The sequence below is a fragment of the Zalophus californianus genome, chromosome 8 (genome assembly GCF_009762305.2).
Source record: "Zalophus californianus isolate mZalCal1 chromosome 8, mZalCal1.pri.v2, whole genome shotgun sequence".
NCBI lineage: Eukaryota > Metazoa > Chordata > Mammalia > Carnivora > Otariidae > Zalophus > Zalophus californianus.
Genome location: NC_045602.1, coordinates 23,807,256 through 23,826,868, shown reverse-complemented (window position 1 = coordinate 23,826,868; position 19,613 = coordinate 23,807,256). Strand labels below are relative to the sequence as shown.

Here is a 19,613-nt window from a genome sequence, read left to right as displayed (position 1 = left end):
AAAATACTGAATTATACGTACTAAATAAGAATGTATTTTATGGTACGTGAATTATATCTCAATAAAAAAATACATTAAAAAATGTGGACTAGGTAAATTTTGTTTGAGTAGATCTATTATCTACTCTAAATACCCTGCTTGCTTACATACTGTAGTTCCATTTCTCTAAACACTAGATTTTCTCTTTAACTCATAGTGTTAGGACCTTAAAACGAAAAAAGTACTCAGTTACCTCTTGTAACAATGGAATAACAGCATGCAGGGGCATCCTTAATACAGTCCTCTTAATTAGGTTTAAATTCCTAGTTTGAAGTACTTTCTGTGAGAAAATAAAAGAAACATGAAGATAAGCATATGCAGAAGCTAAGGACACTACAGGAAAAACAGTAAAAATGATTTTTAAATTTAAAATCAATTTAGTCAACATGAAACTGTATTAGTTTCAGGGGGAGAATTCAGCGATTCAGCAGTTGCATATAACACCCGGTGCTCATTCCATCAAGTGCCCTCCTTAATGCCCATCACCCAATTACCTCATCCCCCTTCCGACCTCCCCTCCAGAAACCCCAATTTGTTTCCCATAGTTAAGCGTCTCTTATGGTTTGCCTCCCTGTTTTTATCTTATTTTATTATCCTTCCCTCCCCCTTAAGTTTTGTTTCTTAAATTCCATATAGGAGTGAAATCATACGGTATTTGTCTTTCTCTGATCTATTTCACTTAGCATAATACCCTCTAGCTCCATCCACATCACTGCAAATGGCAAGATTTCATTCTTTTTAACAGTTGAGTAATATTACCACATGTGTGTGTGCACGTGTGTGCGTGTGCATCTCACAACTTTATCCATTCAATCAATGGACATTTGGACTCTTATATTTTGGCTATTGTGGATATTCCTGCTAAAAACATTGGGGTGCCCCTTCAAATCACTATGTTTGTATACTCTGGACAAATACCTAGTAGTGCAATTGCTGGGTCATAGGATGGTTCTATTTTTAACTGAGGAACCTCCATACTGTTCTCCAGAGTGGCTGTACCAGCTTGCATTCCCACCAACAGTGCAAGAGGGTTCCCCTTTCTCCGCATCCTCACCAACATCTGTTGTCTCCTGACTTAATTTTAGCCATTCTGACAGGTGTGAGATGGTATCTCATTGTGGTTTTGATTTGTATTTCCCTGATGCTGAGTGATGGTGAGCATTTTTTCAAGTGTCTGTTTTAAAAACAAAACAATAAACTACCAACAATTTTAGTGAATGAAGGTTGGAGGAACTGACTGGAGAATGTTAATGTCTTTGGCTATCAGGGAAGTATAATCTTCAGGAATCAGGACATTTACTTTGATAAATGGGTTTCTTACCTACAGATTCTAAAATTTATGAACAAATTTTTATATAAAGCAGAACACCTCTACTCACTTAAATAGACATATGCCACTTTAGAGAAGCTGTCAAACCATCATTTTATGAAATCAGAGATATATCCACATAAGGAGCAATACAAACTAAAACCACACTAAGCAACAAACCTTTTAAAACTGTCAACTTTTTGGGGTGCCTGGGTGGCTCAGTTGGTTAAGCGACTGCCTTCACCTCAGGTCATGATCCCAGGGTCCTGGGATCGAGCCCGGCATCGGGCTCCCTGCTCGGCAGGGAGTCTGCTTCTCCCTCTGACCCTCACCCTGCTTGTGTTCCCTCTCTCGCTGTCTCTTTCTCTATCAATTAAATAAATAAATAAAATCTTTAAAAAAAATAAAAAAATAAAATTGTCAACTTTTTGATAAAATTTTAAACCAATCAAAAGATCATATCTAATGAGTGCCTGAGTCAAAATCCTGGGAGGGTCCATCAACTGGAGAAACCCAGTCTCCACAGCAGGGTACAGAAAAGGAGAGAGCGATTAGTCCTCATCCTGGCAGGCCTTTCAATGTCTCCAAATCTCAGAGGCTTCTTCCATAGGAAAGGATGGGAACTACAAGGCTTTTCAGGTCTCAAAATCTTGATTCCCCCTTTCCTCTTGAATACTTCTATGTATTTATTCTTTCCAAAGGGCTTAACTCCCAGAGGAACTTCCCTGATGATGGGTGCATGCTGTTTTGGTGGTGGTTGGTACTATAAAGATATAAAGAGCAGAAGTACCAAAGGGGAAAATATAAAAAATCGGTTTACAGTTTATTTTAACAGTATCCTTTCAGAATGCCCTATGAATTTTATTTGCTTATAAAAGTATCTTTACACCAAGCCCTTCTAAAAAAAATCCATCAAGAACTATATAAAAACTACCACAGGCATAATGGCATAGTTTCTCATGCAAAAGAAAACTCTTTATACACAATCACTGAAGAAGTGAGGGGTGGACTGTCCTTATTCAATAGTCCAAATTAACCTAAATTTATATTTTCAAATACAAGATTCAAAGCAAAACATGTTGATTAGAACTTCCACAATAATTCAGAAGGTGTGTGATGATACTAAACATTCCTCAAATCACATTTATTATAACTATCAGTTACCCCAAAGTTCCAACAATGCACAGGTTAGAGGAAATAATCTGTCTGAACTAGTCTACAAATTACTGTTTGAGAGAAGACATGCTCTTGTTGAGGTCCTCCATTTTCACAGCATGTCCACCAAACCGTCAGGTTTCACTGTCCTAACTGGCCAAGTACGGTAGTAGCCCTTCAGGTCAAGGAATACTAACTTGAACCTGCTGTTGCACATTATTTATACAAAGCTTAGTTAAAAAAACAATGTAGGAATGAGGGTTTGAAATTCCCCGGTGCTCTAAATGTAAAGTGATCATATAACTTGTCTAAACTGGGACACTTGTAACAACGAAAGAAGTCACTTAATTATTATACGGAGGTAAGAGGTATAAACCAGAACTGTCAAAGGCAAACAAGAGTATCTGCGGCCTAGGGCACTTGAGTGGAGTTGGTTAAGGGTCCAACTCTGGATTTTGGCTCAGGTCATGGTCTCACAGGGTTGTGAGATCGAGCCCCGCGAGCATTGGCTCTGCACTGGATGGGAAGCCTCCTTAAGATTCTCTCTCCCTTCCCTCTGCCCCTCCCCATCTTCCCTCCCTCTCTCTTAAAAAAAAAAAAAAAAAAAAAAGAGAGAGACAGAGAGAACCTATGGCCTAGCTATTTAGAAGTTAAATCAAACTGTAGGGCAGAAGAGTTTTTTAACAAGCTCTCAAGTAATTCTTATGCCAACTAACAACAGGCTCTATGGTAATTTTCAAATTTAAAATAAGCAAGTAAAAGTTAAGTTATCCCAAAACAAAGTGAAGTGTTAAATGGATACAGAAGTTAGCATTAACTTCCACTGAAAATATATTTAAAGAAACAACCCTATAAACCACAGTTGTAATTAGCAAGAAGATATTGAAGGTTTTTCTTTTGCAAGTCTACTACACTATAAATGAAGAATTAACAGTGCACACTTAATACACTATTTAATCAGGTTGACATAAACATTTACCCATGAAACAAACACTGTGATAAACACTCCATCACCCTCAAGTCTCCCTGGGTCCCTTAACTCTATCCCTCCACCCCCATTCTCAGACAACCATTGAACTCTATTATTGGTCTGCATTTCCTAGAATGTTTATGCAAACAGAATCATACAGAGCATGTACTCTTTCTGGCTTCTTTCTCACAGCGTAAGTTTTAGATTCATCCATGTTGTTGATGTATCAATAATACATTCCTTCCACTGCTAGATAAAGAATTTGTTTATCCATTCATATGATGAGGGACATATTGGTTCTCTCCAGGGTCCGGCTATTAAAAAAATAAAGTTGCTATGACCATTCATGTACCAGTCTTTTTATGAACATGTTTTTGACTCTCCAGGTAAATACCTAGCAGTAGAATGGCTGGGTCTTCAAGTAGATGAACCCTTAACTTTTAAGAAATTGCCAAGTTGTTTTCCGTTGTACCATTTTATATTCCCACCAGCAAGATATGAGATTCCAACTGCACCACATTCTCACCAACAGATGGAACTGTCTTTTAAATTTTAATCAATCCATAATGGGTATGTAGTGTTAGCTCATTGCCATTTTAATTTGCATTTGTGATGATCAATGATGTATAATACCCTTACATGCACTTATTGGCCGTTTGAATTCTTTTGGAAGTATCTATTCCCACCTTTACCAATTGCTTTTTGAATTTCATTCTTAAGAGTTTTTTCTATTTTCTGGACACGAATCCTTTGTCTGATGTAGGAATTGCCAATATTCTCCCCCCTGCAGCTTGCCTTTCCACTCTCTTAACAGTATCATTTCTTTTTCTTTTTTTTTAAGTAATAAGAATGTATTGAGAATTCCTGGGATGGTGCTTATCACCTCCCAACCTGGAAGGAGGAACCAACACTGTAATAATCACTTAGAAGTCACAAACCCTGCCATTTCAGAAAGAACAAAAGATTTCAACTTTCATTAAGTCCAAATGACCACTTTTTTCCTGTGGTGTGTAATGCTTTTTGTGATGCCAAGATTTCATCCGCTAACGTTTGCATAGACTTTATCCTGTTTTCTTCTAGAAGTCTGTAGGTTTGGGTTTTACATATCTATTTTGGGTCAACTTTTGTGAAGTAAGAGCTGAGATGCATTTTTTTCCATATGGATATGTCATTGGTTCACGACCAACTGCTGGAAAGATTTTACTGTCTCCATTAACTCAACTAAGTACCTTTACTAAAAAACAACTGTGTGTGATCTATTACTGGACTATTTTGATTCCTTAATCTATATTTATTTTTCACTAATATCAAACTACTTTGATTACTGTAACTTTACCTTGAAATTGAGTACGCTAAGTCCTCCAATTTTACCTGGAGATGCTACTGAAATTTAATTGGGAATGCGCTGAATACACAGATAAATAAGGGGGGAATTCCTCATTTTAGCAGTATTGAATCTTTCAACCCATAAAGGTCGTTTACATCACTTTATACTCAGATCTTGGTTAATTTCTCTCGATTTTTGTGATTTTTGATATAGAGGGAGAGGCATCTTTTATAAATTTATCCTAACTTTTAGGTACTACTGTAAATGGCACATACAAAAATTATTTAAATAAATTTTTAAAAATCTTAAAAATATCCGTCTTCTGTGGGTGCCATGAATTACATAAATGACTAGGCTTCTCTTCTCTTCTCTCGTAAGCTGTTTTCTCTAGAGTCAAATCTCCACCTTCCTAAAGCCACAAATTTAATGTTAAGTTTTCTATGGTAGGGATTCTTATCCTCACTTCTAGTTGTATGATGTATCTCTGCCAATGCTTGCTTACTTCTTTCTTTCTTACTGTCCTCCTACTATATTTCATGTATCCTCATAAGGTAATTTTTGGGAATGGGGAAGACTATTTTTAGGAGAAAAAAAATTTTTTTTTTTACTTGTCTCTTTTTTTTTTGTAAGAGAGTACAGAATGTGAGTGCATCATCTCCCAGGTAATATACTATGGGGAAACCTCCATACTTTTTTTCTTTTTTAGGTTATTTTAAGCCCTTCACTATAACTTTTACAGGTCTTTTCCAGCACACAATTTTCCAGGATTCTAGTTTCCAATTACTTCTAGTGAAATACAATGTATCACCTAAAGAGCCGTAATAACAAAAAAGTCTTATGTGTACAATCCTTTACAATTTAAGAAGTGCTTCCATAAAGATCATTTCATTTGTTCTTCCAACAACTCTGTGACACCTGATAAAAGGACACACTGTCACCTTTGAAGTGCCATAAGATTTTAACCTGAATCTCTACAAGCTTCTAGATCCAACTACCAGTGTACAGGATATATGCTAAAGGAACATGTTAAATGATACCATTTTTAGATTAAATGACCCAACAAAATGGGAGTTTTGCGGGAGGCAAAATCCAGAATGTGAGAATCTCTATAGGGCAAATAACTTAGCTTCTCCAAAACATTAACTGCAAGAGACAGAAGACAGATCTCTCCCCAGTACTATGTGGACTTTATGAGGATTCTGTTTTAAAGAAAGCAAACATAAAAAAACTTAAGTTTATGAAACAATCAGGGAAATGTAAACATGCTAGCAGGTATTTGACGATATTGAGGAATTAGTTTACTTTTTTAGGTGTGATAATGGATTGTGGTTGTTTTCAAAAAGGAGTTGTTATTGTCAGGGTTGAAGAGGGATGTATTTATGAATAAAATGATGTCTCTATGCTTCACTATAACCTGGGGAGGCATGTGGGCAGACAGATGACACAAGCACAGATAGATCTGGCTAGTGTAGGTAATTTCTGAAACTGAGTGATGAGTTCATGGGGGGCCACTGTAATAATTTTAAATGTTCTGAAATGTTTCTTAAAAAAAAATGGTAGCTGATTTAGTTGTACTGAGAAAGGTTAAAAGGGACAGCTAAGGAGCTAATAATGGCAGATTAAGTTATATTACATTTTAAAAACACTGTCCATTGTTTTCTACAGCTTATTTTTCACCTAGGTTTCTATGCCATGTTAACTAAAAACCACCTCCCAAATTACATACATTCACAAACTATTTTACAACTAATGTTAAAAGTAATTTTAGGATGTGCTGGTTTCTCCTCTCATTTTGCAAAATCACCTTAAGACAAAAATGATATCTCCATTTAGATCAAAATATAAATCAGAAAGACACTATTCATAGGTTACCCGAATAAAGTTAACGTATGAATAAAGTCAAATCAATACTAAGTGGCACCATAACATCATTGAATCACTAAGAATAAAGGCACTTAAGAAAATGTAAACTGCTTTAATCTAATCAGACAGTACTTAAATCCAATTTTTACACTTAAGTTTTTTCTACAGACCAATATTAAATTCTGAAATCTAAGAAGACCTAATTAAGTAACTTCATACAAGCAGTCACCAACTTACAAACACAGAAATAATAAATGCCTCCCTTATACAAATTTCTAGTATTTTTACCTCTAAATACTTCACAACATAACCCCCAACCCTCCTGAATTTTTCCCCCAAACCTCCTACCCATTGCCAAGGTTCCACCTCACCGCCCCCTCTCACGGCCAGGGGGACATAAGTTTCTGGAATCCAGAGTAAAAACTCAGGAACGCATTTTCCTACAGAAAAAAATATAAATTGTGATCTAGAATGCTGAGTATTATAGTTCAGCTACACTATGTTTATAAAGGCTTTTGTGAACTAAAGCCTAAGACCTAATAACAATTCAAAACAATATTTCTATGAGAAAATGCATTCCAGGTTCAAAATAATTTAATACAATGCCTTTGTAGGTTGGTGACTGTCTGTATAGTGCCACCAAGTGATAAATGTTTTGACTGGACTCACAAAATATTAAATTCAAAACAGCTACATCATATGACTATCACGGAATGTGCTAGGTCAATCACTTTCTAAGAAAAATTAACTGTGTTAATTCATTTTAAAAACTGCCAGAATACTTACATTTAGCATTTCAAAATCATTACTTTCTAAACCCTGTGTGAGAAGAACTGGAAAGCTATTTGTCTGTGGAAGGTCATCCTTTTCTTTCTTTGTATCTATATCCAGTGCTCCCAGGCGCTCTTCAATGCTAATCTGCAGGACAGAAATGATCTTAATGTTAAACCAGACAAGGCTTAAAGTAGTTCGGTCAAGGGATGACCGGGTGGCTCCCAGATTGATGATTCCCAATCCAAGTTACCAGATCCCAGTGAAAAAAAAACAACTGCCTAACAAATCATGATTTAAAAATGTAATTCATAAACACATCTATGTAAGATTCAAAAAAAGGCCAAGCACCTGGCATCTTTTACTAAAACAGAAGAAAAGACCTATTATGGAAAAAGCTTTGTCATCAGCCTCAGATCTCAAAAAGGAAACAAGTATTATCAAAAGAAAATTAAAAATAAAGACAGCTAGGGGCGCCTGGGTGGCTCAGTCGTTGAGCGTCTGCCTTCGGCTCGGGTCATGGTCCCGGGGTTCTGGGATCAAGCCTCGCATCAGGCTCCCTGCTCGGCGGGGAGCCTGCTTCTCCCTCTCCCATTCCCCCTGCTTGTGTTCCCTCTCTTGCTGTGTCTCTCTGTCAAATAAATAAATAAAATCTTAAAAAATAAATAAATAAATATAAATAAATATATTTTTATATATAATAATTATATTATAAATATATTTATATTTTATATTTTATACATTATATAATAAATATATATAATAAATATATATTATATATATAATAAATATAAATATAAAATATTATTTTATTTTTTATTTATTTTAATTATAAAATAAATATAAATATAAAATAAATAAAGACAGTTATTTTGTCAAAACAATTTATAAAATGCCTTCCTATTTTTGTCTTTATTAGTCAGTTCCAAATGGTGATTTATTTTCTAGAAGATGCTCTACTACAACTAAGTTTCCTTCACAAAGACCTAAAATTTAAGTGTAAATAAACATGATTCAATTTACTACACAAAAACTCAATTCTAGGGGCGCCAGGGTGGTGCAGTCCATTAAGCATCTGATGTTTGGTTTCAGCTCAGGTTGTGATCTCAGGGTCAGGAGACTGAGCCCAGCATCAGACTCTGCACTCAGCACAGTCTGCTTAAGACTCTCCCTCTCTCTCTGCACCGCCCCCTCCCGCCTCCCCATGCGCTCGTGCAAGGGCGCACTCTCTAATAAATATTAAAAAAAAAACAAAATCTCAATTGTAGAAAACTGATCTCTTATTAAAACAAGACAACCATGTTCTGCCAGCCTCTTAGTAACTAAATCAAAATACAAATGTTCTACAACTACCAAAGCAGATAGGCTTTGGCAAAGCCTCCTATTTGGGTTATCTTATTAAAAACAAAAAAGGCAGGAGGAAATTAAAGAAGTAGATCTAGGCCAAGATAAAGAAAGTTGGCACATTATTTTTAAATACAGATACCATGTTATTGAGAAATAATTTTTATGAAGAGCTTTTTAGCCCCAACCCCCCCACCCAATAAAGACATTTAAAATCAGATAAAGAAACATGACATCTTTTCTCTAAAAATAAAAGTTAAAGCTCTAGATCATTTAGGGTGACACACATGAAGAAGGGCTGCAGAGACTAGTACAGTAACCACAGGAAGGAAGTCTACGGAGTTGAGAAAAAAAATCAAATTTCTAAGTACTTTAAGACGTTATAATGACCACTTCTAAAAACCAACTATCACTAAACTAGCCAGGATTGCTCAGACAGCCAAGAGAAGAGGCATCACTGATAGTCAGCAACAAGCGAAACCCAATGGAAATCATCACAGCAAGTCCTGGCTTAATGTATTCAATTACGTGATCCAGTTGACCGCTAACAATGGCCAAAACAGCACCCTCTATGGTTAGTGCAAGTCTGTCTTCTCCATTAACAGTGGCCAAGTAAATGTCTCACAGACTACAGTCTGGAATTTCGGATCCTATGCTGCTGGGGATTAGGGAGAGGGTAACAGCAGCAATCTCAGTAAGTTCCTGAAGTTCCAAGTTTGGCTCTATCCCAATTTATTTGTTAAAAGAGTCTCACAAGTAATCTTAAATTTCAAACTCAAAAATTGTCAGAGTGAGTGTACTACCTCATTTTCCCCCAATCTCCTCTTGCTCTCTACTTCCTCAGTTTGTGGAGGAGCAGGCTTGATAGCTGCATGATGACCAGGTAGCCCTGGCACCAGAACTTTTGCTTCAGAATTCATCACCGGTGTTCTCACCTGTTGAACAGGAACAGCGGGAACGTGACAAAGGAAATGATGCCTTAGTCCTGGCAAAACTGAGCCCCAGTGAGAAAACTAACAGCATCTAAAAGCTTTTTCTACTAGAAAATCTAATATAACTAACTTAATATGACATGAATTAAAGATAAATTTTAAGTGAATGTTGGCAAGCAATTTTTAAATTATAATCTGAAAGTTCATCGTTTTAAAGCTTTCAATACCACATTAAGAGTAAAAACCAGGAACATTTACAGATTATCGATTACTTAGAAATGTTAGAGTGAAGTTGTAGGCTTTATGAGCACCTCCAGGAATCCAGCTTTGCCAGAAACGCTCAGACAGCCAAGAGAAAGGTGTCATCTCTGGAACTCAGCCAGAAGCGAAACCATATATGGATGTCATCATAGCATGTCTTGGCTTTCCTTTACTCATTAAACTGCCAAACATATGATATCTACATGTAGATGCCATGTTATATTCAAAATAAAGCATCAAGATGATCATCTTATACAATGTTCAATTCCAGACCCATAATTTTAAGCTTTATTCCACCCTTAAATATAGGATTCCTCAAAGTTACGCTTTTAAATACTGACATCAGTAAAATAATTTATTGATAAATGTGATATTTAATGATCATACATGGGGGGAGGGGCTAACTCCCAAGTCTTCAACTTGTAGTTGTCTATTCACTCATGCATTCAACAAATGAAGAGCACAGAAACAAAGTGGTTTTATAATCTCGTTACCTGAAACCTAATCCCACAAATTTGTTAGACAAGATCATAAAGAGGATATTAAAGAGTCTAAACATAATAATATATTACAATTAGATTTACGCAAATCTCTTTTTTCTCAACTTCTAATATGAAATGCACTCACCTTTGTTATAGCCGTTTCTACTTTGGGGGCCCAGCAGTTTGAAATATCTCTTACTAAACACACATGAGGTTCTTTGGAATTTAAAGCCTGGGAATACAATTTTAAAGGGGAGGGAGTATGACGGGGGGGGGGGGGGGGAAAGAGTGTCAAACAAAGCATTTGGGAATAATATGAAAAGCAAATTCCTACTTGTGCATTTTTATAAAAATACAAAAAAGTACAGAAAGTTTCCCCACAAAACTGAACCACTCAGACTGATCACCATTCAGACCAATGGCAGCAGAGAAAAGTGGGTCAACTCTGAAGATATTAAGCATAATGTGTACTTTCTTCAGTTATGAAAAATTCTTCAAATTTTTCACACGTATAGCTTTAAGAGATCAACAGGCTTTTTAAATGTAACACATTTTAAAGAAAACATTCCAGTTTGTCACCCTTGTAAACAGAATAGTCTAGGCTAAAAAAGAATGGTCCTACGCTAAAACTTTCTACTGCTCTACTTTCCACAAGCAAGTCAAAGACAGCACTGCTGATGAATAATGCTCTTGGGTGGACCTCTACACCGTGATGTGGTACTAAATAGGGAGGACAACCAAATGCAGCAAAGTACATGTTACCCATACCCATAAGGCTTTAAGGTTATATGTAATTCTCTATAACCATATAATAATGAATCAGTATCCGGAAGGACATAAAACAAGCAGGAAACAATGGCTTTATGGGCAGAGGAGGGTTTAGGGGGGGGCCACATATGGCAAGAAGACTTAGGTTTACAGCTTAACGTCTTTCTCCTTTTTTTATTAAACCATATCCATGTGTTAAATTTTTAAAAAGCAAAGAGTTTAAAAAAAAAAAGCGAAGAGTTTAATAAACTCAACAAGAGCTTAAACTTAAGTTTTAATTAAATGTGAGTTTAAATTAAAATAAACTCAACAGGAGCTTGCTTGGGCATGTAATATTCCATTCATCATCTCCCAGAGGGCCTTACTGAATAAAAGCAGTATAAATGCAAGCTGAAGAAATCACCTACTAGACATGCTTATAACTCTCCAAAAGTCTCCAAAGAAACTTTGGCCATCAAAAAAGTTAAGTGACTGAACCACCCATTACATTTCCACTGAGAAAATTCAATGGGTAATGTTACTAAGGGCTCTTTTATTAAGATTTAGCTTTTGAGTAAGTGGGTAAAATTCACTCATACATTTGCTGACCAGAACATTAGCCACTAGGGATGTGGGGCTACTGAGCACTTGAAATGTGGCTACTCCAAACTGAGATGTGCTTGTAAGTGAAAATATAATCAAACATCAAAGACATAATACCAAATAAAGGAGGGGAATAAAATATCTCAAATAATTTTTCACAGTAAGGATTAAAGTATTTTGGATATGCTGGGTTAAGTAATATTAAATACATAGCTCTCACAAACTAAAATAAACCACTGAGTGAAAGGTCCTTCAGTTAAGGGAAAATACATGACTTCTTTTTAAGTATTCCAATAAGCAGACCAATGAGTCATTTCAAAATCATTTTTTTCCATGGCCTTGCTGATGCTGTATTGTTCTACTCCAGAGTAGCATCTACGTACCACTCGCTCAATGATGGGCTGAAACCAATTGCCATATACAAGCAACAATGACATTTTGTCTGAGCAAAAACCAGCTGCTAGAATAGGGATGGGTTTTGGTGTTGATTTCTTGCCTTTCCCAGGTGTCGCTATCTGAATTGTGCAGTTTGAAGTCAAAGGCTTTTTGCAGTATCTAGAAGTGAAAAAAAATTAATTAGAAAATTCGAAGTAACATCTCATAGGAATGCTTGAAAGTTGGCATCGAGTCAGGAAATATAACCCTCCTATGGCCTCCACACTACGACCACAGTGCCCAGGGTCCCCACAGCACCAGTGCTGCTGTTAAGACCTCATCTAGCAAGACCTCACCATCAAAATCTGCCTGGAGACCATGTGCCCTTCTATCCCACTGTCAAGCCCCACAAGGTGCCCAAGCTCCAAGTGCTCTCTTGCTGCCTTGAGCTTCAACCCCACATGACTCTCTACATCTGTTCCAATCAGCGCTATCCCCAATTGTTTCCAACCCCCAAAAGCCTCACTATGATCTCTGCAACACAGTTCCAGGAGCAAAATTATCAGCAAAATGTAATCAACAGAATCCCATCTTCAATTTCTCCTCTAAGGGTTTTCTTCACCTTCTTGCTCTACGCTGGCTCATGAGGGCAGATCTCCCAAGTTGTAGCTGTTTTCTCTCCATACTCTGTGACAGAAGCCTTGGACATCATTTAAGTGTGCTCTTTGTTCTTCACGAACATCTCAAGACAAGTGTCTCTCCCTCTGTCATCTCTGTAACCTTGGGAAATGTTGTCACCCAATACCAGCTACCTCCCTCTCCTGCTGCCAACCAATGATTTCTGGGTCATTCCCCCTTACTTCTTCAAGATTCTAGTGGCTCCACTGTCATTCTGGCCAACACTGTCTCAAGTGGTCTCCATATCCACCACACAGGCTGATGATCTTTCTGACACACTGTCCTTCCAGGTCTGAACCCTTCCCACCTCCAACAATCCCGGCCTTTACCGTGTCTCAGCCACTCACACCAGACATCTTATCACCAAAAAGTGCACCCCACTATCCCTATCTTTCCAACTTACTTCCCTTAGTTATATGGACTCCACAACCATCTCTATCCAGGACTTCTGGCCTCTGCTTTAGCCTCTGACCCCTCTGTAATCTATTGTCAACACATCAGACAGAACGACTTAAAGCTTAATGCCTTAACACTTAGGTCAAACCTCATCAGTCTTCTGCATAAAAGCAAGGCTTACTATTGACCAAGGAGAGGGGACCAAGTCCTCACTCCAGCCCACTACTTCTGGGCCCTCAAGTTATATATTCCATGTACACATATGACTATGTAAATAAAAGCCTCAAGTGTTACACACAAAATGTTAACAGTACCCTCTAGGGAGTAGAACTCAATGGAGGGAGAATTAGGCTTTATAATCAACTGTCTATGCATCCTAAATGTTTTAAAATAATATTTTATGCTTTCATAACTATTTATATTTAAATTAAGTTGCTACCCTACGATTGTAAAAGGAAGGATACCAACTGACAAAAAGTTGAAACCATTTTAAAGTTTACATGACTGAGTCTTAGACCATGTTTATAGAATATGGCAGAGATCGGCAAACTTTCTATAAAGAGCAGACAGTATTTTAGTTTTGGGGGGCCACATATTGATTTGACCCACAGATCATAATTTACTGACCCCTGGTCTAGGACTACTACACAACAGCAATACTCCCCTCTATTCACCAAAACACTAGCATTGCCATGCTGCACTGATCCACATATGTATTATCAAAGTCAGAAATTAAGGTTTTACCGAGCTCACAAGCAGTTTTCCAACTGAACCACTTTCTTTTAAAATGTGTTATTAGAACTGCCAACATTTACTAAGCATATATTGTAAAACTACTTTACTAACCACAAATATGAAAAAATGGTCCATGACTCCAAAACTTGAGTTCTTACTGGGAATGTATGTAGTCATGTGGATAAATAATCTAACTGAAAAGGAATATAAGGCAAAGAATATTGAGGTGGGAATAAAAAATAAGAAATCAGGGAAAGAAAATAAACGAGAAATTTCTTACCCATTTAATATGTGTTCAAAAAGATGAACTTGACCATCTCTGCAAACAACAGCTAACTTGACAGGCTAAGAGAAAAATTTAACTGATTACTCTAATGAGTTAATACACTTCAGTCTACTCTAATGGATAACTGCTTTAATACACTTACCAAACCAACTATTCTCCCCCCTCCCGCCCTTGAAATAATCAGAGAAAAAGTTAGAACACCAAGGTTGCAAAACTCCTGCATTTAAAAATCCTTACAGTCATCAAAATGACAACCAGAGTGGTTGTTGTAAAGCTTAGAAATGAAAGTGTAGGGGAAGAGAACAGTAAGGAAAATGCAGCCTGCAAGTTAGAGGAGCAAAGTCACTACTACCAACTGCAGAGACTGACAAAGGGACCTGGCAGGCCCCGCACAGCAGAGCAGTTGGCTGGGATCGCTGCAAATGCCTCTGCATGCTGACCCCTCCCCTTGAAAGCGCATCACAGTGACTGAACGCTCATCCCGGAGAGCCTAAGATTTTTGTTATATTTTGTTCTCCCTCCCTCATGTCCCCTTCTTTCCCAAATCATAAAATCATCAAAACACTAATTTTAAAAATACAATTTGTGAAATCCAAAAACAAATTCTCAAAAATCAAGCCATTTACCTCTTCCTTATTTTCTGACAAAGTCAAATCAATATAGACAGGTTCATCTGTGACTGTAAAAGACATCACTGCATTCTTTTCTTTGTTTTCTGACCGGACCTGCCTAGATAACAAAACCAATGATTAGATAAAAAGAAATTAAAAAAAAAAAAGATGAGCACCTATGGGGAATCACAGCATTAGATTCCCCATAGCTCTTGCATCCTGAAAGCTAAATAAGGGGACTACAGATCAATTTCAGTATTTGTGGAACTTCCATGGTCTTTAACAGCTATGCTCAGAGCAGTGAAATATAAGAGTTGCCAACAATGTTAAACAAGGCTATATGCTATGACTTATTTCAGCTCTCATACTATATTCTAATAAGTATTATTAGTATTATTTAGAATACTAAAAAGATTCTTTCTAAAGTGCCACTTTTTTTGCTTTTATGCTTTTTGTTGATTTCACTGTTTAAAATGTCCCCTAAGTACAGTGCTGAAGTGCTGTCTAGTGTACCTAAGAGGAAAGAACTGATATTCCTTATGGAAAATATTTGTGCTAAGCAAACTCTGTTCTGACATGAATTAATCAACTATACATATAGTTGATTAATTCATGTCAGTATGTGTATATAGTTACACACAGCTAGTTATATATACGTGTGTATATGTGTGTGTGTGCATACATATAGATAAGCATTTTTAAACAGAAACACGAAACAAGGCTATGTATTGCTTAGATGACAAAGATGTAACCAACGAGGCTTACAGAAACCTAACCCTGTATTTCCCAGAGGAATAATAGTTCAGCATCACCAACTCAGTGCTCATGAGGACTTGTACAACTATACAACTGCAAATAACGAGAACTGACTGTGTGTGTATACCCATGTATATATGCAAACCCAGTTCAATGGAAGTCCTTTCAACAAATGGTACTGGGACCAATGGATATTCCCAATACCAAAACATACATGTCCATCCATTCTTTGGGAATGCAAACTTTTGTGCAGCCATCCTGGAAAAAGGCATGCAAGTTCCTCAAAAAGTGATCCAGCAATCGCACTACTAGGTATTTACCCGAAGAATACAAAAATACTAATTCAAAGGGATACATGCACCCTGATGTTTCTACAATATCTCCAGCAGCCAAATTACAAAAACAGCCCAAGTGTCCACCGATTGATGAATGGATAAAAATGTGACACACACACACACACACACACACACACACACACACACACAATGGAGGATTACTCAGCCATAAAAAAGAATGAAATCTTGCCACTTGCAATGACATGGGTGGAGCCTGCTTAAGATTCTCTCTCTGCCCCGTGCCCCCCCGCCCTCCCACACCCTGCTCTCTCTCAGAAAAAAAAAAAAAAAAGAGTATGCTTGTGATGAGTACCAGGTGCTATATGGAAGTGTTGAGTCAGTATATTGTACACCAGAAACTACTATTATACTTTATGTTAACTAACTGGAATTTAAATAAAAACTTAAAAAAAAAAGCCATGCATCCTTGCACCATATACAGAAATTAACTCACAACAGACCACAGAATCAAATGCAAGACTTAAAACTAAAACTTTCAGGAGAAAACCTTTGTGACCTTGGATTAAGCAAAGATCTCTAAACATGATCTGGACTTCATCAAAATTAAAAACATCTCTTCAAAAAGACAAGCCACATACTAGGAGAAAATATTTGCAAAGCATATACCTGATTAATGGGTTTATATTCAGAATATACACAGAATTCTCAAAACTCAGTAAGAAAACAAACCCAATAAAAAATAGGCCAAAAGAGTTGAATAGACACTCATCAAGAAACATATCCAGATAGCACACAGGCACATAAAAGATTCTCAACATCAGTGGCGATTAGGGAAATGCAAATTAAAACCACAGTGGGGTACCACTACATACCTATTAAAATGGCTAAAATTAAATATCAAGCATTGGTGAAAATATGAATTCACACTCTTTATACACAGCTAGTTAGAATATAAAATGGTACAACCACTTTGAAAAAACTTGACAATTTCTTTTTTTCTCTTTTTTTATAGGCTCTATGCCCAAAGTGGGACTTGAAGTCACAACCCTGAAATCAAGAGTCACATGTTCTGACTGAGCCAGGCAGGTGCCCAAATTTGGCAATTTCTTAAAAAGTTAAATATACACCTATCATTATGATCCCCCCACTGCACTCCTAGGTATTTATTTACCCAAGAGAAATGAATCATATGTCTGTAGAAAGATTTATACCCAAATGTCCGTAATAACTTTATTTGTAATGTCCCAAACATGTCAACAAGCCTGGTGACTGGAATGGGGATGAGGATTATAAAGGGATATGAAGAAACTCTTAGGAGCAATGCACATGGTCACTGTCAATTGTGGTAACTGATTTCATGGATGTATACATATGTTAAAACTTTATCAAATTGTATACTTTGAATATGTGCAATTCATTCATAATACATAGAAACAGGAGAATGGTGGTCCCCAGGTCCTGGAGAGCAGGAGAAATGGAGAGAGGTTGTTGGTGGAACGGTACAAACTTTCAACTATAAGATGAATAAGGTCTGGAGATCTAATGTACAACATGGTGGTTATAGTAAACAATATTGTATTCTATACTTCAAAGTTACTAAGAAAATAGATCTTAAAACATTCTTGCCACAAAAAAGAAATGGTAATTAGTGAGGTGATGGAGATAGTAACTAACCCTGGTAATCACCTTGCAATATACATGTGTATCAAATCATCACACTGTACACCTAAAACTTACACAATGTTATATGTTAATTATATCTCAATAAAGCTGGAAAAAAATTAGAATACTTTTAAAAAAGAGAAAGAAAACATGCAGTTAATTATACATCAATTATACCTCAATAAAGGCATTTTAAAAATTTAAGGCACAAATAATAATTAAAAAATGACTGAGTAGCAGTAACAAAACTGATTTGCAAACCCAATTCAAAATCAGTTTATCAACTAGTGAGACTTTATGCATTCACCAGTAAACAATCTTTCAATATTTTTGTCTAGAAGAAAATTAAGAGTTTATCTGATCAATTCTAAATATTTCCATTTATAAATTCTTCATAAAACACTAATTCTAACTCGAAGCCATTTATACTATACATGTTCAAAATCACTGCCAACAGACTACTTAATACAGAAGAAACTGTTATCTTAGTTCCTCAGTAGGAGATAGTACTGTCCTTACAGTAATATCAACGTCTTTTTTTGTTGAATTTTTCATTCAGCAGCAAGAAACCTTTAAATGTTATTTCCTAAAAGAAATATGTCTTTCAAAGGTAATTATCAGGCAACCTTAGGCTTGTTCTACCTACCAAAACACAAAGTTTTCCATAAATGGCCCTCTGGGGCAGCCTTTTAATATGGTTTTGTAATTTTTCAAGTTTACTTCTCTGTAACTAGGAAGCCCTCAGGCATACACGTATTATTTGAGGGATGTTAAGACAACAGAAATCAACTTTTCTTTTATAGAAAAAATTTTGTAGTTGGAGACCCCTAGGTCTAGGGAGCCAAAGAGGTGAAGCATTTTTAAGACGGAAACACCGCCTGAGTGGCTCAGTCAGTTAGTGTCTGCCTTTGGCTCAGGTCATGATCTCAAGGTCCAGGGATTGAGCCCCATCATGCTGCTCACTGGGGAGTTTGCTTCTCCCTCTCCCTGTGCACCCCGCACCCCCTCCACTTGTGCACATGCACACGTGCACTCTAATAAATGAAGAATAAAATTTAAAAGAAAAACAAAAAAGACTGAAACATGTGAGTAATATCAGGAGGCTTTGGTGGTATATTTTAACTTTCTAGGTTTACTAATACATAGAACTAAAAGGAATTATCCCAATAGGCACACCTCAAAAACCAAACACAGGACAGAAAACCAACACAATGTGATTAGCAGAGGCATAATTAGGAACTATGGCTCAGCTGATAGTTTGAAGGTGAACAGAGGTCCACATTAGGCCTCATGAACCTGTCCCCTCCCAACTATGTCAAGATTACATATTTGATGAAGCCTACTTCTATATGAGTATTATTTGGTGTAAATTCATAGTAACTTTATATGGTCAAGAACAAGCTCAACTAATTGATTACTAGGATGAGAAACTACTTGTTTTTTAAATCTCCATTTATTCTGTCCATGAATAGCAGGTTTAAAAAAAAAGCTTCACCATCAGATCTCATAAAATCTAAGAAAACTCTTGTTTTCTAAAAATTAAAAACTTTCCAACGGCCATTTAATACCAAATTAATTTTTACTTTTAAAAGTAGTGCCAGGGGGCGCCTGGGTGGCTCAGTCGTTAAGCATCTGCTTTCGGCTCAGGTCGTGATCCCAGGGTCCTGGGATAGAGCCCCGTGTCTCGGGGCTCCCTGCTCCAAGGGGAGCCTGCTTCTCCCTCTCCCACTCCCCCTGCTTGTGTTCCCTGTCTCTTTATCAAATAAATAAAATCTTTAAAAATAATAAATGTAGTGCCAGGTTTCACTCATATGTGGAATATAAGGAATAGTGCAGAGGACATAGGGGAAGGGAGGGAAAACTGAATGGGAAGAAATCAGAGAGGGAGACAAACCATAAGAGACTCTTGACTCCGGGAAACAAACGTTGTGAAAGGGGGGGAAGGGAGCAACTGGGTGATGGGATTAAGGAGGGCACGTGATGTGATGAGCACTGGATGTTACTATACAACTACT

General features: G+C 36.9%; 1 protein-coding gene and 2 non-coding genes across 3 annotated transcripts in view; all 3 read right to left on the bottom strand.

Annotated features, from left to right (window-relative positions):
* WDR43 (WD repeat domain 43) overlaps positions 1-19,613 on the bottom strand; it is a 47,590-nt gene that overhangs the window by 8,061 nt on the left and 19,916 nt on the right. The window contains exons 6-12 of the mRNA XM_035728883.1: positions 14,900-15,002; positions 14,268-14,332; positions 12,187-12,358; positions 10,599-10,685; positions 9,582-9,713; positions 7,450-7,581; positions 233-319 (exon numbers count right to left, since the gene is read on the bottom strand). Coding sequence (XP_035584776.1) covers positions 233-319; positions 7,450-7,581; positions 9,582-9,713; positions 10,599-10,685; positions 12,187-12,358; positions 14,268-14,332; positions 14,900-15,002 — 778 coding nt within the window. The remainder of the gene's footprint in view (positions 1-232; positions 320-7,449; positions 7,582-9,581; positions 9,714-10,598; positions 10,686-12,186; positions 12,359-14,267; positions 14,333-14,899; positions 15,003-19,613) is intronic.
* Positions 9,206-9,281, bottom strand: LOC113938819. Its single transcript, XR_003525018.1, has one exon. It is a non-coding gene; the product is annotated as a small nucleolar RNA SNORD53/SNORD92 (small nucleolar RNA).
* Positions 10,047-10,126, bottom strand: LOC113938818. The gene has a single exon (XR_003525017.1). It is a non-coding gene; the product is annotated as a small nucleolar RNA SNORD53/SNORD92 (small nucleolar RNA).